General features: G+C 38.2%; 1 protein-coding gene across 1 annotated transcript in view; it reads right to left on the bottom strand.

The window, feature by feature from the left end:
* ARHGEF9 (Cdc42 guanine nucleotide exchange factor 9) overlaps window positions 1-9,711 on the bottom strand; it is a 290,995-nt gene extending 281,284 nt beyond the window's left edge. The window contains exon 1 of the mRNA XM_012813510.1: window positions 9,277-9,711. Coding sequence (XP_012668964.1) covers window positions 9,277-9,306 — 30 coding nt within the window. The 5' untranslated portion in view covers window positions 9,307-9,711. The remainder of the gene's footprint in view (window positions 1-9,276) is intronic.
* Window positions 9,712-24,812: the final 15,101 nt, after the last annotated feature.

The following is a 24,812-nucleotide window of genomic DNA, read 5'->3' as shown; positions in this document are numbered from 1 at the left end:
CTAAATGCCCTTCAACCCAAGAATGGATTGGCAAGCTGTGGTATATGTATACCTTGGAATATTATTCAGCTATTAAAAAAATGGATATTTTGCAGCATTTGTACTAACCTGGATGGAGGTGGAACACAATATCCTTAGTGAAGCATCACAGGAATAGAGAAGTAAGAATCCTATGTATTCAACTTTGATATGAGGACAATTAATGACAATGAATGACATGGTGGGCCATGGGGGAAGGAGTGAGCAGACAGATAAGGAGGGAGGGGGTGAAGGTAAGGATAAGAAATAAAAAGAAAATAGTGACTAATTCTCACATAAATTGGATTCGATTTTGACTAAAGTACATCACTTAATCATTAATTTTTACTTCAACTTGTTAATATGTTATTTAGGATACAGGATACTGCATCCTCATTTAAAAGTGAATTATGTTTTTAATTTCCAATTTATAAATGATGTATTTTTTTCTATTTTTAATATCAGGTGTATCCACATTAAGCAGAATAATTTTGAATTATTTCCTCTTTTTCTATTGTCTATAAGATTTGGCATGATCTGTTTTTTGAAATTATCTTTTATTTTTATTTATAAATATTAGTCATCTATTTTTTGAGACTTTGGAAAAGTAATAATAAATTAATTGATGACTCTGTACTGAACCTCAGAGTCAAAGCATTCTATAATAGTCAGACTCTTATTTGACAATGTGAATGTTACTTTCTTTCATTACTATTATTATTATCGCTTAATACTTCATTGCAACAATTGTCTGATTTCTTTTCTGAATGTATTTATCTTCATTCATTCTTTATGAGGGTTTTGTTTCTAGTCCTTATCTTAAACATTGTTATTGTTAGTAAATTTTTAAGCCTTTTTAATTCTATGAAGGCAAAAAGTGGAAACCTAATAATCACATGTATATGTAAAAATAATAATGATAATAATAAAAATTCAAAAAGAAAGTTGGAGATGTTACATCTTTTCTGTTTACCTTGGTGGAGCTGGAACATATTCTTCTTAATAAAGTATCTCAAGAATGGAAGAAAAACTATCCAATGTACTAAGTAATATTATGAAACCAAAATATAATAACCTATACATTCATACAAATGGTAAAATAAAACTATAGTCCAGAAGGAAGGAGGAAAGAGGAGGGAGTGGTTTGGAGAGGGAGGAGTTAGGAGGAGGGAGGATATTTGGTGGGACCTCATCTAATGTTCATAACACAATGGTACATTTCAAAACTACTAAGAGTAGAGTATAAATGTCTTATCACAACGAATAAGTGAGGCAATGGTTATGTTAATAAGTTTGATATAAGCTTTCCACATTGTATATCAAACCAGCACATTGTACCCCATATATGCATTAATATACACAGTTATGATTTAATAAAGAAAAAGGTACATGTGACTGGGAATTCAGATCTGTGGATTTTTACCCCAGTTCCTGAGCATCTGTGCAGTCTTGGGTCAAACAGTCTCTCTTTCCAAACCTCAGTGTCCATTCATAATCTAGTTATGAATATAGTAATTGATTAATAGCCAAACATTTTTAGGAAGTAGGGGGAAATGTAGGATGAGCAAAACCTCTTTTCCCAAATCTTAAGCAACTACCCAACATACAAAGCCCAGGTGTTCTGTGCAAACCAGAAGTGTTAGATCCAGACACTAGTCTGTCCTTTTCCTGCCTCCCCAAAGAACTACCATGGTCAACCCAGGACTCTAAGACAGGAGTCTACAGATCTTATCTGTAAAGGATCAATAGTAAATATTTAACACTTTGCAGGCCATATAGTCTCTACCACAACTACTTAAGTCTGCTTTTGTGTCATAAAAGCAGCCACAGACAAAAAGTGAATGGGCATGGGTATGTTGTAAAAAAAATTTATTTATGGACCATGAAATTTGAATTTCATATAATTCCATATTCTTATACCACAAAATATTATTCTTCTTTTGAGGTTTTTTTTTTTTTTTTTTGCAGTTTTGGCTGAGGATGGGCTTGAACCTACCACCTCTGGTACATGGGGCCAGTGCCCTACTCCTTAAGCCACAGGCACCACCCTTCTTTTGAGTTTTTACTACCCGTTTAAAAATGTAAAAACCATTCTTAGCTTGAAAGCTGGATTTCACCAGTAGGCTGTAGTTTGCTGACCCTTGAGTTGAGCTAGATTATTTAAGGTCCTCTGACTTGGACATTACAGCTGAGGCAGCACAAAATCAACATTAGAACTGAAGAGAATAAAGCCTGAAACTATAGTGGTGCCATGGAAATTCCGGAAAGTACATAATGTAATGTACTGTTCAGCTCTAGGTTAGAAGGCCACATAAAGAAGGGGCCTTATGTTCTATTCTCACCTCTCACTTTCCCGGGCTGAATAGAATTTTTAAATGCTTGTTAGTTCTTTTACTCTCAGAACTTTAAGTGTCATAAATGCTTCCAAATTCCCTCTGAGATTAATATCCAAATCACAAACTATCTACTGGTTATCTACAATTAGAGACTGTCCAAGCACCTCAGATTTACTAGGGCTAAGATCATATTAGTCATTTCCCTTTTCTACCTCCTCTTCAAACATGGCTCTGTTTTGTATTCTCTCACAGTGAAGGATATCACCATCCACTTGGTCACACAAGCAGACTCTGTCACTGGTAGGAAGTACAGAATGACTAGGATATATTGAGTCTTGATTGATCCTTTGCAGATTAATGGCAATAGTTTATCTTCTAACAACATCTATCAGGTTTGGGATCACAGTCTAAAGCTGGTACAAGCTATTAGACTCTGTGTTGCCATACTGGCAGACATAAACCCCACTCTCAATTTTTAGGTACACATTGCCACCTAGTTTAAATGACTGCACTTTCTATAGTCAGTCTGCAGTTAAAAATAGCCAGGTAATTCAGGTCTTCAGTAAGACATAAGTAGAAGTATTAAATAGGACTTCTGAGAAGGATTCTTAAAATGGAGGTTTCAAGTCCTTTTTTTCCTCATTTGCCCTTCCAAAATGTGGATGTCAATATATTTTCTGGAACTTCAGCACTCATCATGCCCCATGAGGAATGGAAGCCAAATGCTACAGATGATTGAGCAGAGAAGTCCTTAAAAACTGTCTGAAATTAAAAAAAAAAAAAAACTGTCTGAAATTTCTATACTGATCCAGGTATGTCTATCACCTGAATTCTGATGTGAAAGAACATAATCTTGTGTGTTTTAACCCAGTATAGATAGATCTGTTATTCACAGCAAAATTAAATCAGCTGTTAAACTTACTAATTGGCCATCCCATCTTGCCTATGCATAGAGTGCCACCAACTCAAGTGTGGTGGCTCTTATGAAGGTGAAATAGAACTATTCTATAACTTCATATTCTTCCCTAAAGCAGTGACATACCCAAGATGGATCAACAGGAACAGACTAATCCTGAGTGCAGGCAAGAAAAGAGTGCACCAAGCTATAGAGAATTTTTTAAAAGACTAAAAGTCAATGCAATTTTTTATAATCACCATCCACTGATAATTTTAAACATTCCAGCAGTGAAACACTGGACAACCCTGAAAAAAAATCTTTGGTTGTTCAAATTTCAAAACGATTATTGTGGTTACTATTGAGCCTTAAAATAACATATGTGAAATTTTAAGTTAGTCCCTTTTATTACTTATCCCTAAGTCAACATTCTATTCTGCATGGAAATTGACTCAAAGAACTTCCAGTTATATCATTGGCCCCTGATATACATTCTTACTACCTGTGTTTATTCAGCTCATCATTCTTTGTAAAGGTTCAAAATCATTCAAGGTACCTTCGATTATATTCTGTGTCTGCAATCTCTCTGGTACTCAAGGAAATGGAATGTGAGTTACCTTCAATTCTGTCATTCTATGTGACCAAATGGAGTTTTCAATTTGTGCTTAAAATCTAAAATAGTGAAACAATGAAAATTTTAAGGTATAATATTTCTGTTCAGTGAGTGCACATTTTAGTACAGGCATGAGATAAGTTTCTGAATTCAAGTATCTTTAAAATTGAAATTCATTGCTCTTTTTCATTAATTACTCAAAAATTAAATAAAATATCAAGAAAATAAGTGATGATGATTATTACATAATTATTACTTAAAATAATTTTGTCATAGAAAGGAGAGACTGGCTTGGCACCCATACTCAGTGGTTAGGGCGCTGGCCACATACACCAGGGCTAGTGGGTTCAAACACAGCCCGGGCCTGCTAAACAACAATGATATCTACAACCAAAAAAATAGCCAGGTGTTGTAGCGGGTGCCTGAAGTCCCAGCTACTTGAGAGGGTGATGCAAAAGAATGGCTTAAGCCCAAGAGTTTAAGGTTGCTGTGAGCTGTGATGCTGTGGCACTCTACTGAGGACGACATAGTGAAACTGTCTCAAAAAAATAAAATAGAGATTATTAAAAACGATCCATTCCTTATATCTTATGTGCTAGGTATACCATATCGCCAAAGTACTAATAATGTGCTTAATCATCTTCTATAATTTCAGAAAGCAGGGTACTAACTAGCCATGCCAATGCTCAGTCCACTCAATCATGAACTTAGATATGAAATATCTTTGTATGCATACACTCACTTTGTGTTCTTTCTAGTCCCAATCTCAGCTATCTGTGGGTCTAGACAAGTGATCAGAAAGGAGAAAGTGGCTTGGGGCCTGTGGCTCAAGGAGCTAAGGTGGCGGGTTCGAATCCAGCCTGGGCCCGCCAAACAACAATGATGGCTGCAACCAAAAAAATAGCTGGGCATTGTGACAGGCTTCTGTGGTCCCAGCTACTTGGGAGGTGGAGGCAGGAGACTCGCATGAGCCCAGGAGTTGGAGGTTGCTGTGAGCTGTGATGCCATAGCATTCTACCCAGGGGACAGCTTGAGGCTCTGTCTCAAAAAAAAAAAAAAAAGATCCATTCCTTATATTTTATGTGCTAGGTATACCATATCTCCAAAGTACTAATAATATGCTTAATCATCTTCTATAATTTCAGAAAGCAGGGTACTAACTAGCCTTGCCAATGTTCAGTCCACTCAATCATGGACTTAGACATGAAATATCTTTGCATTCATACACCTACTTTGTGTTCTTTCTAGTCCCAATCTCAGCTATCTCAGGGTCTAAACAAGTGATCAGAAAGGAGAAAGTGGCTTGGTGCCTGTGGCTTAAGTGGCTAAGGCACCAGCCACATACACCTAAGGTGGCGGGTTCGAATCCAGCCCAAGCCTGCCAAACAACAATGATGGCTGCAACCAAAAAATAGCCGGGCTTTGTGGCAGGTGTCTGTGGTCCCAGCTACTTGAGAGGCTGAGGCAGGAGACTTGCTTGAGCTCAGGACTTTGAGGTTGCTGTGAGCTGTGATGTCACAGCACTCTACCCAGGGGGAAGCCTGAGGCTCTGTCTCAAAAAAAAAAAAAATTAAAAAAGAAAGAAAGGAGAAAGAAAAAAAAAAGAGGCTGGGCACAGTGGCTCACACCTGTAATACTAGCACTCTGAAAGGCCAAGGCTGGTGGACAGTAGATTGCCTGTGGTAACAGGTTCTAGACCAGCCTAAGCCAGAATGAGATCTCATCCCTAAAAATAGCCGGGTGTTGTGTCAGGTGCTGGTAGTCCCAGCTACTTGGGAAGCAGAGGTAAGAGGATCACTTGAGCCCAAGAGATTGAGGTTGTTGTGAGCTATAATGCCACAACACTCTACCCAGGGAAACAAAGTGAGGCTCTGATCGCGCCTATGGTTCATCTTATAAGGGTACATGTGAATCTTTCTAAATGTAGAATACAAATGTCTTAACACAGTAACTAAAAAAATGACATGAAGGCTATGTTAGCCAGTTTGATGAAAATATTTCAAATTGTATATAAAACCAGCACACTGTACCCTATGACTGTATTATTGTACACAGCTATGATTTAAGAAAAAAAAAAAGAAAGAAAGAAAGAAAAAAAGAAAGGAAAATAAAGGAGGGTGGTGCCTGTGGCTCAAAGGAGTAGGGCGCCAGCCCCATATACCAGAGGTGGTGGGTTCAAACCCAGCCCCCGCAAAAAAAAAAAAAAAAAAAAAAAAGAAAGAAAGAAAAGAAAGGAGAAAGACACAGATAATTACAAACAATGCTGGGTATAGCCTTTTCATATATATCACCTCCTCCATTATCCTATTTCAAGCCACTACCCTGTTGAAATTTAAGTCAGATCATGTCTCCGGATTTGCTCAAAACCTTTCAATAGTATCCAATATCCCTCAGATTAAATGCCCTATAAAATTGGCTTCCTATTTTCTCTGTGATTCCATTGACCTTTCTTTCACTTAATAATTCTTTATCCTCAGGATTTTGGCCTCTTTATTGTTTCTTAAGTAAATCAGTTGTATTCTTTCTGGATGCTTCTTATGTCTAGGACCCTTGTCTTCTAAAAATGCACATGGAGCTTATCCTTCATTTCCTTACCAACTCTGCTCAAATGTCCCTTAACCAGAGAGGCTCCACTAATATATCATCCCACTCCCTCTCTCTTTCTGTTCTATTAATAGGTTTTATTTCCTTAGCACTTAGCACCTCCTGACATATTGTATATTCATTTGTGTGCTTGTTTCATGAACCCTATAACTCCAAGAATGTAAGCTCCATAAGAGTGAGTAATTTGTTTTTATTCATTGCTGTCCCCCCTGTACCCAGAACAGTACCAATAAATTCATGGTATATAGACACTCCTATATTTTTTATAAATTAATGACTTCAGTAGTACCTATATGATAAGGTACTTCATCCCCATTTTATAGATAAAAATATGGAGGATAAAAGAGTTTTGGCAATTGACAGGAGTTTCAGAGCTGAAAAGCATAAAAGCTAGGCTCTGAATTTCAGACTTGTGATCCTGAGAACACCATTCTTTCTACTCTAGCACATTGCCTAACCTAGCACAGATTATCATTGCAGGCAGAAGCTATGAATAAATATACTGAACAATTTACCATCCCATGTGAACTCATAGTTTAACATTCTCTATGAGACAAATTTTATTCTCTAAAATTTCAAACAATATTTTATGTTCAAGGGTTATGATTTATGTGTAACACTTGAAACAAGTTATTATCACCAAATGCTCTAAAAAGAAAGCTACTGTTATAAAACATTCAGTTTCTACCTTGCAAATGAAAGAATAAGAAACAAAGATCTTTTGACTATCCTCCTTATAAAATGGTTGCTAAATAGTCCCTATTTTTTCATAATAAGCCTAGTCAAATTTTATCTAACATTTTCTTTTATGAATCTGAGAATCTCAGGCCTGGAAGGAATTATGGTGATTATTAATAGCTCCATTTAACAGATGAGAAATCTTAGGCCCAAGTGTTTCTGTCAGTTAGTAGCAGCACCAAGACTAAAGATTCTTGCCTACCAGGTTGGAATATAGTTTATTACTCTTATCTCTTAAATTATGGCAAACAGCTAAATAAATACCTTTGTCATATAATATTTACTGCCTCAGTTCCCTGAAAATAATATAATGAGATTTTTCCCACTAATCACTCCTTAATTATATAGTCTTCACAAGATGTCTGATACTCTCTTCTCCCTCACATTCATAGAGATAATGTTATGTAGGCAAAAAATAAAATTTCTCCATCAATTTAACCTAGTGTTAGTGGGTGACTTTATACTACAAAAATATATTTGAAAGACTCATCCCAACTGCCAGAAATGCCAAGACTAGCGTGGGGGTTTTTTCATAGTATTAGTTCATCCTAAAGAAAGTGCAAAAATCGTGACCCTTTGTTCCTTTCTGCCTCTCCCAGAATCATTTGAAATGATGATTCTGTGGAGCAGTGGGGAAGGACAGTGACAGAGAGTCAGAAGACTCAGCTGCTAAACAACTCAGCTTTGCCTGCAAGGAGTCTGTGGCCCTGGGCAAGTTTCTCCCACTCCCTGGATCTCACCTTTTCCAGTTGGATAGCAAAGACTCTAGGGTCTTTTTCACCAGCTCTACTCTTTTCTACTTCTACAAACATTTGATGTATCCTCAATGGGACCGCAGGGAAGAATGAAGGTTTAGGAAGAAGGGTCTCTTGGAGCTCTGGCATACAGGCATATAAACTGGATGCCTTTAAGAACCACTGAAACAGAGCTCTAACAAAACCCTGAGGAAGAAAATAGGGTAGCTTCCTTGAACACAGTCCTAGCTCATGCTAGATTCTTTCCTCCCTTCAAAAATGGAAGCAAAAAGGGAGTTAAATACCAATTTTGCCTAACCTCTTCAGGCTACTTCTGCTGCAGGTTATGCGTGGGAGTGAAGCCTGAGCTGGCATTGTCATCAGTGCCTGCTGACCCAACTCAATTGCCCTAGGAGAGCCTCTTGCCTATGCCTCAGGCTGAGGACAAAGTTACAGTGGCCTCCCACTCCCCAGATTCCCTGACCAGGTTTAAGTTACCCTTGGCTAAGTCAGATAGGCATTAAGACGCAGCCACTATTTTGTCTCTGCAAAAGGAAGTCATTCCAAGGTCTCCAGGTGGAGAAGGGAGCACATTATAAAATAAGCTATTGGAGGATGATATTAAACACACACACACACACACACACACACACACACATTGGGAGGCAAGGAAGAGCTCCGTTAACTGAATGTGGCCCCGACTCATTTCTAGAATGGTGGTTTCTGCAGCTGTCTCTGCTTGACAAAGCCCTAAGTGTGGACAGGGTGACCCCAGCCCAGGAAAAAGGGGCGGAAGGGCTCCCCCCAGGCAGCTTCCCTGAGAGTGGCTCTCTGCCTTCGTGCCCTGGAGCCGGCCAGGGGCCAGGGGTAAAAATGACCTAAGCGGGGACCATGCAGCTCTCGAATAAAATGCCCTCCACAGTCCCAGGCATTGTGACTGTTCCCTCCCCCCACAACTCCGCGTCAGCTCGCCTGCCTCTTGTGAGCTTCGCTGCTTTCAGATAGCCTCACTGCCAACCCCCTCACCTCTCTGGCCTCCCAGGTGACCCCTAGGCTGCTCCTGGGTACTTCGTCTAGCTCCCACCCCTATCTCACCCAATTTCGGAGGCGGCAGAAATGTGGTGGGGGATGGGAGAGGGCTCTCTTGGGCAGGCTGCAGGAAAGCAGGGACTCCTAAAATGGCCACAGAAAGCTTGCTGGTATCTCAAGGACAGTAGCTAGGACGGGTGGTGGGTAGAGGGGAGGAGGCTTACTGCGTAGTAGCCGGTTGGAGGGACTGGAAGTAGGGCTGAGAGAACTGAGGATCAGGCAAGAGAAGCCAGGGCTGCGTGCACTCACCATTCCCGGTCCGCCCCTTATCCACTCCATGGTGTCCACGAAGTCCGGCTTCTCTGGGGCCGGGTAGCTGGCGCCAGTTGTGGCGGGCTGGTGAGAGCTGGGCTAGAGCGAGCCGGAGCCTCAGCGGCCCCTCCGCCTCTCCGCTCCTCCACGCCCCAAAGCCCAATCCCCTCCGCCCTGGACCTCCCCTTCATTCAGGTTGTTCCATGACCAACGGTAGGCTCTGTCTCTCTGTCCTGCTGCTCCCAGGGGACTTGGCCCAGAGGGGTGCGTGAGAGGGTCCTAGTGGGCCGCCTTTGTACCCCACCCAGCCTTGAGAACTGGGTGAAGGAGCGCAGGAAAAAGATGGGGTCAAATAACCTCACCCGCCCTGGCGAAGGAAGCTGCTACTTCTGCCTGACTCCTGCTGCGCTAGAGTTAGTTGCTGTTTCTGGTAGGGCTTACCATTTGTGCTAAGTCAGCCTAAAGTCCTCTCCAAAGTTGCCTGAAGGTGTTGGGCAAACGTCCCCAGAATAATAAAACCCTTCCCCAGTGGACCTCTGCATACGCCCCTAGGATCTTTTTCTTAGTCTTTGTACTCTCTCAGTCCTTTCATCTGCAGTACTTTCACTTCTCAGAATAACCCTGAGACAGACATTAGCATCTCTATTTTACAAATAAATGGAGGTTTAGAAGAGGGAAGGATCCTTCCTAAGGTCACATTAAAAAGATAAAGCCTCAACTTTACTGTCTCCTTACCCTCTGAAAATTCCCAAGCTTATTTTTCTGATCTTTCTCTCTCTCACACACACACACACCCCGCTCACAGAAACAAGAAAAGTAAATTGTTGATGGATGAATTTTCCATTTGGTTATTTTGCTGAGAATGAGTCAAATGTACATCAGCAAAATAGGCAAACGGATAAAGGACCCACCTTTATAATTTCACCAACTCTGGGCAATGCAACCCAAGTTGGCACATTTGCATCTGTTAAAATTAGCATTGTCGGTCACATTCACACCCATTATTATTTCACATAATCCTCAGGATAACTGTGTGAGATGGACACAACAGAGAATATTAATTACTCCTCTTACAGACATGAACACTAAAGTCCAAATATTAAAACATAAAAGTAGCACAGCCAAATGAGACAAAAATCCAAGGCTTCTGTCTGGAAAGGAAGGCTGGGCAACAATAGAATTGTAAAAACAAACGTTGTAACTACAGCAATAGAGAATTAAAATATGATATCAGAAAGATGTTCCTGGAGGTAATTGGCAGGAAGACATCACTGGTGTGCAACCTTATTTATTCTCTTCTTCTTAGCATACCTTCTCCAATTTTATCCAAATCATTATTTTTGCCAGATAGAATTGGCCAAAGATAATCATCAGTGCCTTGATAAACATCCAGTCATAAGAAGTGTACAAGCAGATGCTGAATGGCCCTTTGGCAAGGGATTCCTGAATCAAATGGAAACCTGGCCTGGGCAATCTTTATACTTACTCCCAAGTCTGATAGTTCAGGAGTCAGTGATTCTACAATGTTTCCTCTACTTCCCACCTCTTGGATGCACTTCATCTTCCAATCAGCCTATTCACTGTCAGGATTTTTTTAATATCTGACACTGGGCACACCTTTACAAAGCTTTCCAGAAATATCATAACACCTCTGGTTTTATAACTTTTCATCTGATTCCTTCACTACCATTTAGCTCGCTCAATTGAAAATGATCTTTTTTTTTTAAACCTTGTCAAAGGCTTCCAAAACTCATGTGTTGAAGTCCTAATCTCCAATATCTCAAAATGTTATTGTATTTGGATATAGGATCTTTAAAGAAGTAATGAAGTTAAAATGAGATCATTAGGGTGGGCCCTTATCCAGTATTACTGGTGTACTTCTTACATATAACACAAGGAAATTTAGGCACTAATGGGTTCACAGGAAAAAAAAAAGAGAGAAGACTCAGGGAGAAGACAGTCATCTAAAAGCCAAATGGAGGTCTCTGAAGCAACTAAGCCCACTGACATTTTGATTTCAGACTTCTAGCCTTCAGGAATACAAGAAAATAAATCATTCTTTTTTTATTGTTGGGGATTCCTTGAGGGTACAGAAACCAGGTTATACTGATTGCATTGGTTAGGTAAAGTCCCTTTTATAATTGGGTCTTGGCCCCAAAAGGTGTGTCACACACCGAGGCCACCAACCCCTTCTCTCCTTCCCTCTCTCTGTTCTTCCTTATCCCATCACCATCCCTCCTTCCCTCTCTGGTCTTCCTTTCCCTCACCCCTCCCTCCTTCTCTCTCTTTCTTCTCTCCCCTTCCCCCACCCCCCACTGTGTACTAAATCCACAAAAATAGAGACATAGACATTTGGAATCCAATAGAAAACCAGGAAATGACACTAATATCACACAGCCACCTAATCTTCAATAAACCAGACAAGAACATACACTAGGGGAAAGAATCTCTATTCAATAAATGGTGCTGGGAGAACTGGATATCCACATGTAAAAGACTGAAACTGGACCCGCACCTTTCTTCACTCACAAAAATTGATTCAAGACCTAAATTTAAGGTATGAAATGATAAAAATCCTCAAAGGAAGCTTAGAAAAAAACACTTGAAGATATAGGCCTGGGGAAAAACTTTATGAAGAAGACTTCCGTGGCAATTGCAACAACAACAAAAATAAACAAATGGGACTTAATGAAATTTAAAAGCTTCTGTACAGCTAAGGAGTCAATAACCAAAGCACATAGACAATCTACACAGTGAGAAAGGATATTTGCATATTTTGAACCAGATAAAAGCTTGATAACTAAGATCTATAAAGAACTCAAACTAATCCACATGGAAAAAGCCAACAATCCCATATATCAATGGGCAAGAGAGATGAATAGAACCTTCTCTAAAGAAGACAGATGAATGGTTAGCAAACATATTAAAAAATGCTCATCATCCCTAATTATTAGAGAAATACAAATTAAAACCACCCTGAGATATCATCTAACACCAGTGAGAATGGCCTACATCACAAACTCTCAAAACTGCAGATGCTGACATGGATATGGAAAGAAGGGAACACCTTTACACTGCTGGTGGGACTGGAAACTAATACAACCTTTTTGGAAGGAAATATGGAGAACCCTCACAGAACTCAAGCTATACCTCCCATTTGATCTTATAATCCCATTACTGGGCATTTAACCAGAAGAAAAAATATCCTTTTACCATAAGGATACTTGCACTAGACTGTTTATCACAGCTCAATTTACAATTGCCAAAATGTGGAAACAGCCTAATTGCCCACCACCCCAGGAATGGATTAACAAGCTGTGGTATATATATACCATGGAATACTATTCAGCCATTAAAAAGATGGAGATTTTACATCCTTTGTATTAACCTGGATGGAAGTGGAACACATTATTCTTAGTAAATCATCACAAGAATGGAGAAGCATGAATCTTATGTATTCAATTTTGATATGAGAAATAAATTCTTATTGTTTATGTTACCAGTCTGTGATAATTTGTTATGGCAGCCTTACCTTCCAAACTAATACACTGGTCATATGTACATTTTTCTACTACTTATCACTTAAATGGAATTATATATATATTTTTTTAATAAAAGCAGTGGCAATGAATTACCTTCATTACAACAGTGATCGGCTAGCACATAGGAGATATCCAGTAAAAATTTGGAAAGGAAATATATATGATATATGTGTATATATATAATCATATATATTATATGTATATATATATATACTGAGAAGGAAATATAGATGGCAAATAACACTTGAAGAGGTATTCAACATTTTCAGTTTTGAAGGAAAGATAAAGTAAGACCACAATTAACATGTATTTGTTCAATTGGCAAAAATTGTAGTCTGTTAACAGAAGGGATTGGAAAAGAGGTGGATATTTCTTCATTTATTCAATAAAAATTTATTAAGTCTGGCGGCACCCACATAGCTCAGTCAGCAAGGGTGCCAGCCACATACACTGAGGGTGGCAGGTTCAAACCTGGCCTGGGTCTACTGAGAAACAATGGCAACTGCAACAAAAAAAATAGCCAGGCATTGTGATGGGCACCTGTAGTCCCAGCTACTTGGGAGGCTAAGGCAAGAGACTTTCTTAATCCCAAGAGTTGGAGGTTGCTGTGAGCTGTGATGCCATGGCACTCTACCCAGGGTAACAGCTTGAAACTCTGTCTCAAAAAAAAATTATTAAGTCCAAAAAAATTTTTTTGATTGATTTTGATGGATGCATTCAACTGTATTATTAAGCCCTCTTGGACTAGGCATTGTGATAAATGTTCAGCATGCAATACAGAGTTACTCATGGAAACTTACAATATACTTGGAGTAGAGAAAAGTACACAATAAGCAAGCAAACAAGATATTTAGAGATTATCATATGTTTTCTGAAGGATATAGCCATTTTATGTGATGTGAGCAGCCCTGGGATTATAGGAAGTGTCTATATCAATCATGGGGCAGTCAGGAAAACAAATAATAATAATAAAAACCCTGGGTCTTTCAAGCTGAGAATATTTAATATATCACACCTCCAGAGCTAAGAAGCCATACAGAGGATGGGGGGAGGTAACTTAGCATTTAGCAACCACAGAAAGGTGTAATCACTCCTATGGATAGATTAAAAAAAAATGGCAAAAGGTGATATTACCTGAACCCAGAAACAGGTGCTTCTGTGCAGAAGTTAAAAGCATGGTATGGGCAGCCTGTTAGAAGCAGGCATCATGAATGAAAGACAGTTTTGAGGGAAGCTGGAGTCGAGGGAAATATAGTTACTGATAGAAAATACCCCTTTGAAGCAGGCAATTGGCAAAATATCCTGCTTTCTCCCTTCTTTCTAGGTATCAATGAGCCACAGGTGTCTCTCATTGTATAAAAATAATGAAAAAGCAAGAAAGCCTAAGAAATGTAGTTTTCAGAAGAGTGCAGAATGGATCTGAAAGTAAGAGGCCAGTGTTAGTACATGTGCCTAGAGATTCCTACAGAGCAAGTGTAGATCCTAGTTGCAGCCCATAAGTCTTGAGCCACCATTCTCCTAGAACTATGTGAACAGTGAGAGGAGTTATAATATAGTTGTAAAAGTATAAGATCTAAATCCAGAAATGTTTGGATTCAATTATTGGCTTGAGCAGAATATATATACCTATTCTTATGCATTCATAAATTCAATAAATATGGGTGCATGCTATGTGCCAGATGCAGAATGTTAAGCACTGATGCTACAGCAGTGAACAAAATGAACACAGTCCATGCCCTTGTTTCTATTCAATAAGAAAGCAAATCAGATAAATAAACATGCTAACACAGATGGTGGTAGGGGCTTTAAAAGAAACAAATGGGGTAGAGAGTAACTCTGATGGGGGAGGGAGTTTTTATAAGGAAGTTTTTTCCAAGGAGATGGCACTCAAGTTGAGGCCTAAAGATTTATAGTAAGCCAGCTATGTAAGAGGTGGGGAAAATTATTCTGGGCACAGAAAACAGAAAGTACAGAAGTTCTGAGGCCTGAACAAGCTTATAGTATCCCAGGAATTGGAAGCATGATGAGGCTAAAGCCTAAAGAGAAAGGGGAAGAGTGTAGGAGACAAATTAGGCAGAAGTCAGATCATGTGAAGATTTGAAGGACATCGTAAGAGAATTTATATTTATTCTAAGAACAACAAGGAGAGAAGGCCTGGTGTGGTGGCTCAAGCCTATAATCCTAGCACTCTGGGAGGCTGAGGCAGGTGGATTGCCTGAGCTCGCAAGTTCAAGGTCAGCCTGAGGCAGAGCAAGACCTTGTCTCTAAAAATAGCCAGGCGTTGTAGCAGGCTCCTGTAGTCCTAGCTACTTGGGAGGCTAAGAGTATCACTTAAGCCCAAGACTTTGAGGTTGCTGTGAGCTGTGATCCCAGGGCACTCTACCAAGGGCTATAAAGTGAGACTCTGTTAAAAAAAAAAAAAAGCAGGGAAGGAGGAGAGTTAGTTGATATGATGAACATTTTAAAAAGATCACTCAATCTGCTAGATGGTAAGTGGATTGAAAGTGGGCAAGGGCTTGGCGCCTGTGGCTCAAGTGACTAAGGCACCAGCCACATACACCTAAGGTGGCAGGTTCTAATCCAGCCCAGGCCTGCCAAACAATGATGGCTGCAACCAAAAAATAGCCGGGCATTGTTGCGGGCGCCTGTGGTCCCAGCTACTTGGGAGGCTGAGGCAGGAGACTCTGTTGAGCCCAGGAGTTGGAGGTTGTTGTGAGCTGTGATGCCACGACACTCTACCCAGGGGGACAGCTTGAGGCTCTGTCTCAAAAAAAAAAAAAAAAAGTGGGCAAGAGGGTCAATTAATATTGGTCAAGAGAACAATACAACAAGAGGACATTTTATTTATAATTACTTATGTGCCCAACTTAAGTGCTCTTAGATTTATGAAACAGACCTTGATTGGTCTGAGCAATATGATATTCTATAACACCATAATAGCTATGGACTTTAACACCCCTCCGACAGATCTGGACAGATCCTCTAAACAGAAACTAAATGAAGATAAAAGGGACTTAAATGTGATGCTAATAAATGGGCTTAATAGACATTTACCCCTTTTATGTTTACATGGAGGGACCCAGAACTCCTGAGTAAAGTATCTCAAGAATGGAGGAAAAATTATCCAATGTACTCAGTACTACAATGAAACCAACTTATATTAACCCACAATTTCTTATGAAAGACAGAACACAACTATAGCCCAGGATGAAAGAGAGAAATGTAGTGAGAAGGGAGGGAGGAGGGAGTTTTGATAGAGGGAGTGTAAAAGGCAGGACCACATCTATGGAGCATATTGCAAAGGTACAAATCAAATATGTCAAGTATATAGCCAGGTGTTGTGGTGGATGCCTATAGTCCCAGCTACTTGGGAGGCTGAGATAGGAGAATCACCTAAGCCCAGGAGTTGCAGGTTGCTGTGAGCTATGACTCCATAGCATTCTACCAAGGGCAATAAAGTGAGACTCTGTCTCTAAAAAAAAAAAAAAATCTGTCAAGTATAGAAGATAAATGTCTTAACACAATAATCAAGTAAATGAGGCTAAAGTTATGTTGATTGGTTTGATGTAACCAAGTCAGACTGTATAAAAACATAAACACATTGTATCCCACATATGCATATGTGTATTCATGATCTATGTGTATGTGACTTAATAAAGAATTTAAAAAATGGACATATACAGAACACATCATCTCAAAGCTAAGGACTTTATCAGCCCATGGAACATACTCCAAAAGAGTTCATATTCTAGGATACAAATAAACCTCAACAAAATTAGAAAAATTGAAATTATACTTGTGTCAATTCAGATCACAAGGCAATAAAGGTAGAACTCAACTCCAACAAAAATATTAATCCCCACACAAAAACATGGAAATTAAACAACCTTATGCTGAATAACAGTTGGGTCAAGGAGGAAAACATCAGTTGGATAAAGGAGGAAATTATTAAATTCCTCAAACATAACAACAATGAAGCTACAAGTTACCAAAACCTGTGGGATACTACAAAAGCAGTATTAAGAGGGAAATTTATTGCATTAGATGTCTACATCCAAAAAAGAGAAAGAGAACACATCAACAACCTAATGAATCATCTTAAGGAAATGACAAAGGAAGAACACTACAATCCAAAAACCTAGCAGAAGAAAAGAAATAACCAAAATTAAATTGGAAATAAATGAAATTGAAAACAAAAGAGTTATTTAGGAAATAAATAAAGCAAAAAGTTTTTCAAAAAGATAAACAACGTCAATAAACCTTTGGCCAGATTAGCTAGAAACAAAAAAGTAAAATCTCTAATAATCTCAATCAGACATGAAAAAGGGGAATAATAACAGATACTGCAGAGATACAAGAGATTCTCTCTGACTACTACAAGAAATTCTATGCCCAGAAATTTGACAATGTGGAGGAAATGGACCAATACCAAGAATCACACCATCTCCCTAGAATTAACCAAGAAGAAATAGATCCCTTGACCAGACTAAGAACTAAGATTGAAGAAACAATTAAAAATCTTCCAACAAAAAAACCCCTGGACCACATGGCTTCAAACTTGAATTCTATCAAACCTTCAAAGAGATTATGTCCATACTGCAGAAACTATTCCAAAACATTAAGAAGGAAGGAATATCCCACAAAAGGCCATTCTATGAAGGAAACATCAGCCTGATATCAAAACCAGAAAAAGACTCAACTAAAAAGGAGAAATATAGACCAATTTCACTAATGAATATAGATGTAAAAATACTCAACAAAATCTTAGCCAATAGATTACAGCAGCCCATTAAAAAATATATACATCACAATCAAGTAGGCTTCATCCCAGGGATGCAAGCCTGGCATAGCATACATAAACTGATAAATGTAATTCACTATATCAATAGAATAAAAAACAAGAACCATAGGATCCTCTCAATAGAAGCAGAAAAAAACATTTGATAAAATTCAGCATCATTTTCAAATAAGAACACTTAAGAATACAGGCATAGGTGGCCCATTTCTGAAACTGATTGAAGCCATCTATGACAAATCCACAGCTGAATGGAGTAAGACTGAAAGCTTTTCTACTTAGAACTGTAACCAGACAAGGATGTACACTATCACCACTACTATTCAACATAGTGCTGGAAGTTCTCACCAATTTAGTCATGCAAGAGAAGGATATAAAATAAAGGGCATTCAAATGGGGGCAAAGGAGGTCACCTCTCCCACTTTGCCAATGATATGATCTTAGAGAAACCCAGAAACTCAACCACTAGACTCCTGGAAATAATCAGGAAATACAATAATGTCTCATGTTATAAAATCAAGCCTTTGTATATGTCATGTTATAAAATCAGTAGCCTTTGTATATGCCAATAACAGTCAAGTTGGGGAACTAATCAAAGACACAATTCCTTTCAGAGTAGCCTAAAAGAAAATAAAATATATAGGAATATACCTAAACAAAAGAGGGTAAGGATCTCTACAAAGAGAATTATGAAACTCTAACAAAAGAATAGCAGAAGACATTAGCAAATGGAAGAGAATACCATGCTCCTGGCTGGGAAGAATCAACATTGTTAAAATGTCTGTACTCTCAAAGTAATCTATAGTTTCAATGCAATCTGTAGATTATGAAGTGCAATACCATTAAAATGCCAACGTCACACTTTGAAGAGTTGGGAAAAAAGTAGTTATTCATTTTATATGGAACCAGAGAAAACCTCCTATAGCCAAGGCTATTCGTGTAACAAAAACAAAGCCAGAGGCATCATCATTCTACGGGACTTTAGGTTATATTACATGTCCAAAGTGGTCAGAACAGCATGGAGTTGGCACAAAAAAATAGAGACATAGACATTTGGAACCAAATAGAAAACGTAGAGATGAAACCAATCTCTTATAACTATCTGATCTTTGATATACCAAACAAAAACACACATTGGAGAAAAAAATCCCTATTAAATAAATGGTGCTGGGATAACTAGATGAGCACATGTAAAAGACTGAAACACGACCCATACCTTTTACCACTTAAAAAATTGATTCAAGATGGAGAAAAAATTTAAATTGAAGACGTGAAATGATAAAAATTATAGAAGAAAGTGGGGGGGAACTCTTGAAGATGTCAACCTGGAGAAAGATATTATGAGGAAGACTTCAGTGGCAATTGCAACAACAACAAAAATTAACAAATGGAATTTTAATAAGCTGAAAGGTTTCTGCACAGCTAAGGACACAACAATCAAAGCAAATTGACAACCTTCACAATGGGAAGAGGTATTTGCATATTATGAATCTGACAAAGGCTTGATAAGTAGACTCTGTAGAGAACTCAAATTAATCAACAACAACAAAAAAAGAGCTAACAATCCCATGTATCACCGGGCATGAGCAATGAACAGAACCTTTTCTGAAGAAGACAGATGAATGGATAACAAACATATGAAAAAATGCTAATGATCCCTAATCATCACAGAAATGCAATTCAAAACGACCCTGAGATATCACTTAACCCCTGTGAGATTAGCCTACATCATAAAATCTCAAAGTTGTAGATGGTGGCATGAATGTGGAGAGAGGAGAACATTTTTACACTTTTGGTTGGACTGCACACTCATACAGTCTCATTGGAAAGAAGTATGGTGAACCCTCAAACAATCAAATTAGGCTTCCCAATTGATCCCCAAATCCCACTTCTAGGCATCTACCCAGAAGAATTATTTATCACAAAGACATATGCACCAGATTGTTTATCACAGCTCAATTTACAATCACTAAGATGTGTAAACAATCTAAATGCTCATCAACTTAGGAATGGATTAATGAACTGTGCTATATGTATACCATTGAATATTAATTTAGCCATAAAAAGATGATGACTTCATATCTTTTGTATTAACCTTGATTGAGTTGAAACACATTCTTCTTAATAAAATATCACAAGAATAGAAAAGCAAATATCCAATATGAAGCCAGATGATCTAATTCACACCCACATAAGAGAAAAACTCATTTCAATTCAAGTTTGAGGGGAAGGAGGAAGCAGGAAAGGGGTGCTTTGGGGTGCTTCCACTGAATAGGCACACTGTATGGGGTGTATGAAACACCTTTTGGATACAAGAGATAACTAAAAAAGGGACTCTATCTAAAAATTCAAATGTTGTGATGTGGTTGTTTGTACCCTTACATTAGCCTGAAATTAAAAAAAAAAAAAAAAAGAAAGTGGGCAATAGGTAGAGGATATTGTTGTAATACAGAGGAGAGATGATGGTAATGTGGAATAGAAGGACAGTAAAGATGATAGACAGAGATAAAAATTTTGATATATATTTTGGATGTAGAAATAATGGTGGACTGAATGGAATATGAAGGAAAACAGTAAGAAATTACAGATAACGTTTGGTTGTGGGCTTGAACAACTTAGTAGATGGAAACACCTTGGCTGATGTGAGGATACTGACATAATCTCAGGTTTGAAGAAGGGAAGAAATCAAGACTTCCAGTCTGGATGTGTTAAGAATGAATTGCCCATTAGTCACTCATCCAGGTTGATATCTCCTCTAACAGAAAAACGAAATATCAGAAAAGGCAACTGGATACACACACCTGGGGTTCAGAATAGAAGATGTGAAGATTTGGAATGAAGATATATATATCTTCCTCATATAAAAGTAGTTAAAGCCACAAGAGGATGTGATCATCTAGGGAACTTTTTTTTTTTTTTTTTTTTTTGAGACAAAGTCTCACTCTGTTGCCCTGGGTACAGTTTCATTTTCTCATTGTAGCTAACAGCAACCTCAAACTCTTGGGCTTAAATAATCCTCTTGCCTCAGCCTCCTGAGTAGCTCAGGTGTCTGCCATGGTGCTGAGGTAGTTTTCTATGTTTTTAGATTTTTAGTAGAGATGGGTTTTATTCTTGCTCAGTCTGGGGAATACAGATATTTTGAAAAGGGCAGTGAGAAAAATCATTTCTCATGGATATACAACTAGATTATAAGTAAATTATGAGGATTTAGAAAGTATTATATAACATTCTTTTGCCTTTTCTCAAACCTAGAACAGACTTACAATTATAATGGATGTTAAACAGTTAATGTTGAAAAATAATGTAACGTTTATCTTATGCTAGCCAATGTATTTCCTCTCTGATCTTAGGCATATAGCATTTTACTCAAAATTCTATTGTTTTTAATTTAATTTGAGTGCTGAACTAGAAAAATTAGAATTCTGGAAAAAGCCATTTCTGGTTTTAATCCTAGGATACTTATTTTTGACTCATGTAATTTTGGACACGTTACTAAACTAATACTTGGTTTGTCCATCCATGAATAATATAGGAACATAAAAAATAAAGCTGTGGTTTATGTTATTCAATTCTCCAAATATGAATTTCAATCTTAATTCATGTATTTCTCAGCTATTTAATATATGAGGTTTTTGTGTTTTTGTGTTTTTTTTTTTTTTTTGTGGTTCATAGTAAAACTCATTAAAATCTTAAAAAGAAAGAAAGAAAAGGGCCCTGGACTGAGTCCTCAGTCTCTCCAATAATTACACAAAATTTGCATAGAGAAGGAGGGGTTAAAGATGAAAACTAAGAAGGAAGGATTGGCCAGTAAGGTAAAAATAAAACCAGAAGAAATCACACTAAGATTTAAAAAAAGTTTCAAAGTTAGCTGTGTGAAATATCATTGAGAATTCAAATGGGTGATGAGAGATATGGTTGTTGTATGGGCAACAAGTTAGACACCCCTTATAAGAGTAGCTTCAGAGGCATAAGGGTAAAAGAAATCATATTAGAATGAACTGAGGATGGAATGAGAGGAAAAATGGTGAATGAAGGAAAAAAGTGGAGACAATGAGTGTAGACGACTCTTTGAGAAGTTTTGCTGTGAAGGTAATGTGAGAAATAAGGTAATATTTAAAATGGTATGTGAAGCCAAGGAAGTCTTTTTTATTCTTTTAATATGAAGAGCATACTTACATGGTGATGGGAATAAGAGGAAAGTGTGATTATATAGACCTTGCTACTTGAAGCATGGTCCATGAACTAACATATTACCATCAGTACTTGGGTGCTTCTTAGAAATGCAGAATCTGGAGTCAGAATGGCTGACTAGAGGCAGCTTTCCTCAGAAGGAGTAAATTGGACTGACATGAACTCAGAGCAGTTGAATTTGGGGGGTAAATCACAGGGAGAAGAAATTAAGGCATTTGGCAACCCCACTAAGACAAACTGCAAGGACGAAGCTGCATATACCATCTGATGTTTGATACCAGACAGGAGCATCCACTGGGGAAAAGAATCCCTATTTAATAAGTGGCGCTGAGAAAACTGGAGAGCTTCTGAATTCTAAAGTCAGATAAGTAAGTGACTTTGAATTAAGGGAATGCTCTCCTTCCTAAAACAACTCCAAGACACAGTCTATCACATATTGACCCTTCTCTGCTCCAACTTTGCCCCCTGGCTATTCTGAGAAAAACTGAACTCTCCAGTCTTCCTGCTTTCTATCTTGAACTCTGCACCTTGTAAATAGATTAAGAACACAGATAGATCTTGTGCTTTACAACCATCTTTAATGCCACATAGCCACATGAAACTCAGGAAAACAAACAGGGTGGTGCCTGTGGCTCAATGGGTAGGGTGCCGGTCCCATATACCAAGGGTGATGGGTTCTAACCCAGCCCCAGCCAAACTACAACAAAAAATACCAGGGCATTGTGGTGGGCACCTGTGGTCCCAGATACTCAAGAGGCTGAGGCAAGAGAATCGCCTAAGCCCAAGAGCTGGAAGTTGCTGTGAGCTGTGCTGCCATGGCACACTACCAAGGAAGACAAAGTGAGACTCTGTCTTGGAGGGAAAAAAAAGAAAACAAAAGAAAAAAACAAAAAGAAAACCCATCAGAAATAATGCCTAGGAATACATATACCACATGGAATACTATGCAGCCCTAAAGAAGGATGAAGACTTTACCTCCTTCATGTTTACATGGATGGAGCTGGAAAATATTCTGGAAAGTATCTCAAAAATGGAAGAAAAAGTATCCAATGTACAAAGCCCTATTATGAAACTAATTTATAGCTTCATAGGAAAGCTATAACCCAGTTATAGTCCAAGAATATGGGGAAAGGGGAGAGGGAGGGGAGGGGAGGGGGGAGGATGGGCAAAAGGAGGGTGACTGATGGGATCATGCCTATGGTTTCATCTTACAAGGGTACATGTGAATCTTTCTAAATGTAGAATATAAATGTCTTAAGACAATAACTAAGAAAATGCCGTGAAGGCTATGTTAACCAGTTTGATGAAAATATTTCAAATTGTATCTAAAGCCAGCACACTGTATCCCATGACTACATTAATGTACACAGCTATGATATGTACAGAGCTATGATGTATATTCTACATTTAGAAAGATTCACATGTACCCTTGTAAGATGGACCATAGGTGTGGTCCCATCAATCACCCTGCCTCCACCTATCCTATCCCCTCCCGCCCTTCCCTCTCCCTCTTCCTCATATTCTTGACATCCATGCCAGCATCTCTGGATTTGGGATTTTGTGATGTGGGCTAATCTTACTGGAGTTAGATGATATCTCAAAGTAGTTTTGATTTGCATTTCTCTGATGACTAATAATGATGAGCATTTTTTCATATTTCAGTAGGCCATGTGTCTGTCTTATTTAGAGAAATTTCTTTTCAAGTCCTTTGCCCACACTGAGATGGGATCACTTGTTTTTTTCTTGCTAATATGTTTGAGTTCTCCTTGGATTCTGGTTATTAAACTTTTGTCAGAGGCATAACCAGAAAATATCTTTTCTCATTCTGAGGGCTATCTACCCATTTTATTTACTGTGTTCTTGGCTGTGCAGAAGCTTTTTAGTTTGACCAGAACCCAAAAGTGTATTTTTGATGTTGCTTCAATTGCCCAAGGGGTTCTCCTCATAAAATTTTCACCCAGGCCAATTTCTTCAAGTGTTTTCCTTACACTTTCTTCTAGTATTTTTATAGTTTCAGGTCTTAAGTTTAAATCTTTAATCCAGTGAGAGTCTATCTTAGTTAATGGTGAAAGGTGTGGGTCTAGTTTCAGACTTCTACAGGTCGTCATCCAGTTAGCCCAGCATCATTTGTTAAATAGGGAATCTTTTCGCTACTCAGTGTTTTTAATTGGCTTATCAAAGATCATATACCAGTAAGTATCTGGGGTCATCTCTTGGTTCTCTATTCTGTTCCATACATGTACCTCTCTGTTTTTGTGCCAATACAATGCTGTTTTGATCACTATGGATTTATAGTATAGTCTGAGGTCTGCTACTATGATTCCTCCAGCTTTGTTCTTATTTCTGAGTTACATCTTGGCTATTGAAGGTTTTTTCTGATTCCATATAAAACGAAGTATTATTTTTTCGAGATCCTTAAAGTATGACAGTGAGACTTTAATAGAGATTGCATTAAAATTATATGTTGCTTTAGGTAGTATGGACATTTTAACAATGTTGAATTCCCAGCCATGATCATGGTATGTTTTTCCATTTGTTAACATTTTCAGCTATTTCTTTTCTTAGAGTTTCATAGTTCTCTTAATAGAGATCTTTTATGTCTTTTGTTAGTTAAACTCCCAAATATTTTATCTTCTTTGGCACTACTGTAAACAGAACAGAGTTCTTGACTATTTTTTCAGCTTGACTATTGTTGGTATATATAAAGGCTACCAACTTATGAGTGTTGATTTTGTAACCTGAGATGCTCCTGTATTCCTTGATCACTTCTAAAAGTTTTTAAGTAAAATACCTCATGTTTTCCAGGTATACAATCATATCATCTGCGAAGAGTGAAAGTTTGATCTCTTCTGACCCTATATGGATACCCTTGATTGCCTTATCTTCCCTAATTGCAATGGCTAAAACTTCCATTACAATGTTAAAGAGTAGTGGAGATAATGGGCAACCTTGCCTGGTTTCTGATCTGAGTGGAAATGATTTCAATTTAACTCCATTCAATACAA

This window comes from Otolemur garnettii, unplaced genomic scaffold, assembly GCF_000181295.1.
Source record: "Otolemur garnettii isolate 467f Iridium unplaced genomic scaffold, OtoGar3 scaffold00272, whole genome shotgun sequence".
Lineage (NCBI taxonomy): Eukaryota > Metazoa > Chordata > Mammalia > Primates > Galagidae > Otolemur > Otolemur garnettii.
Note: the sequence above shows the minus strand (reverse complement) of the source record. Positions and strands in the feature narration are given on the sequence as shown.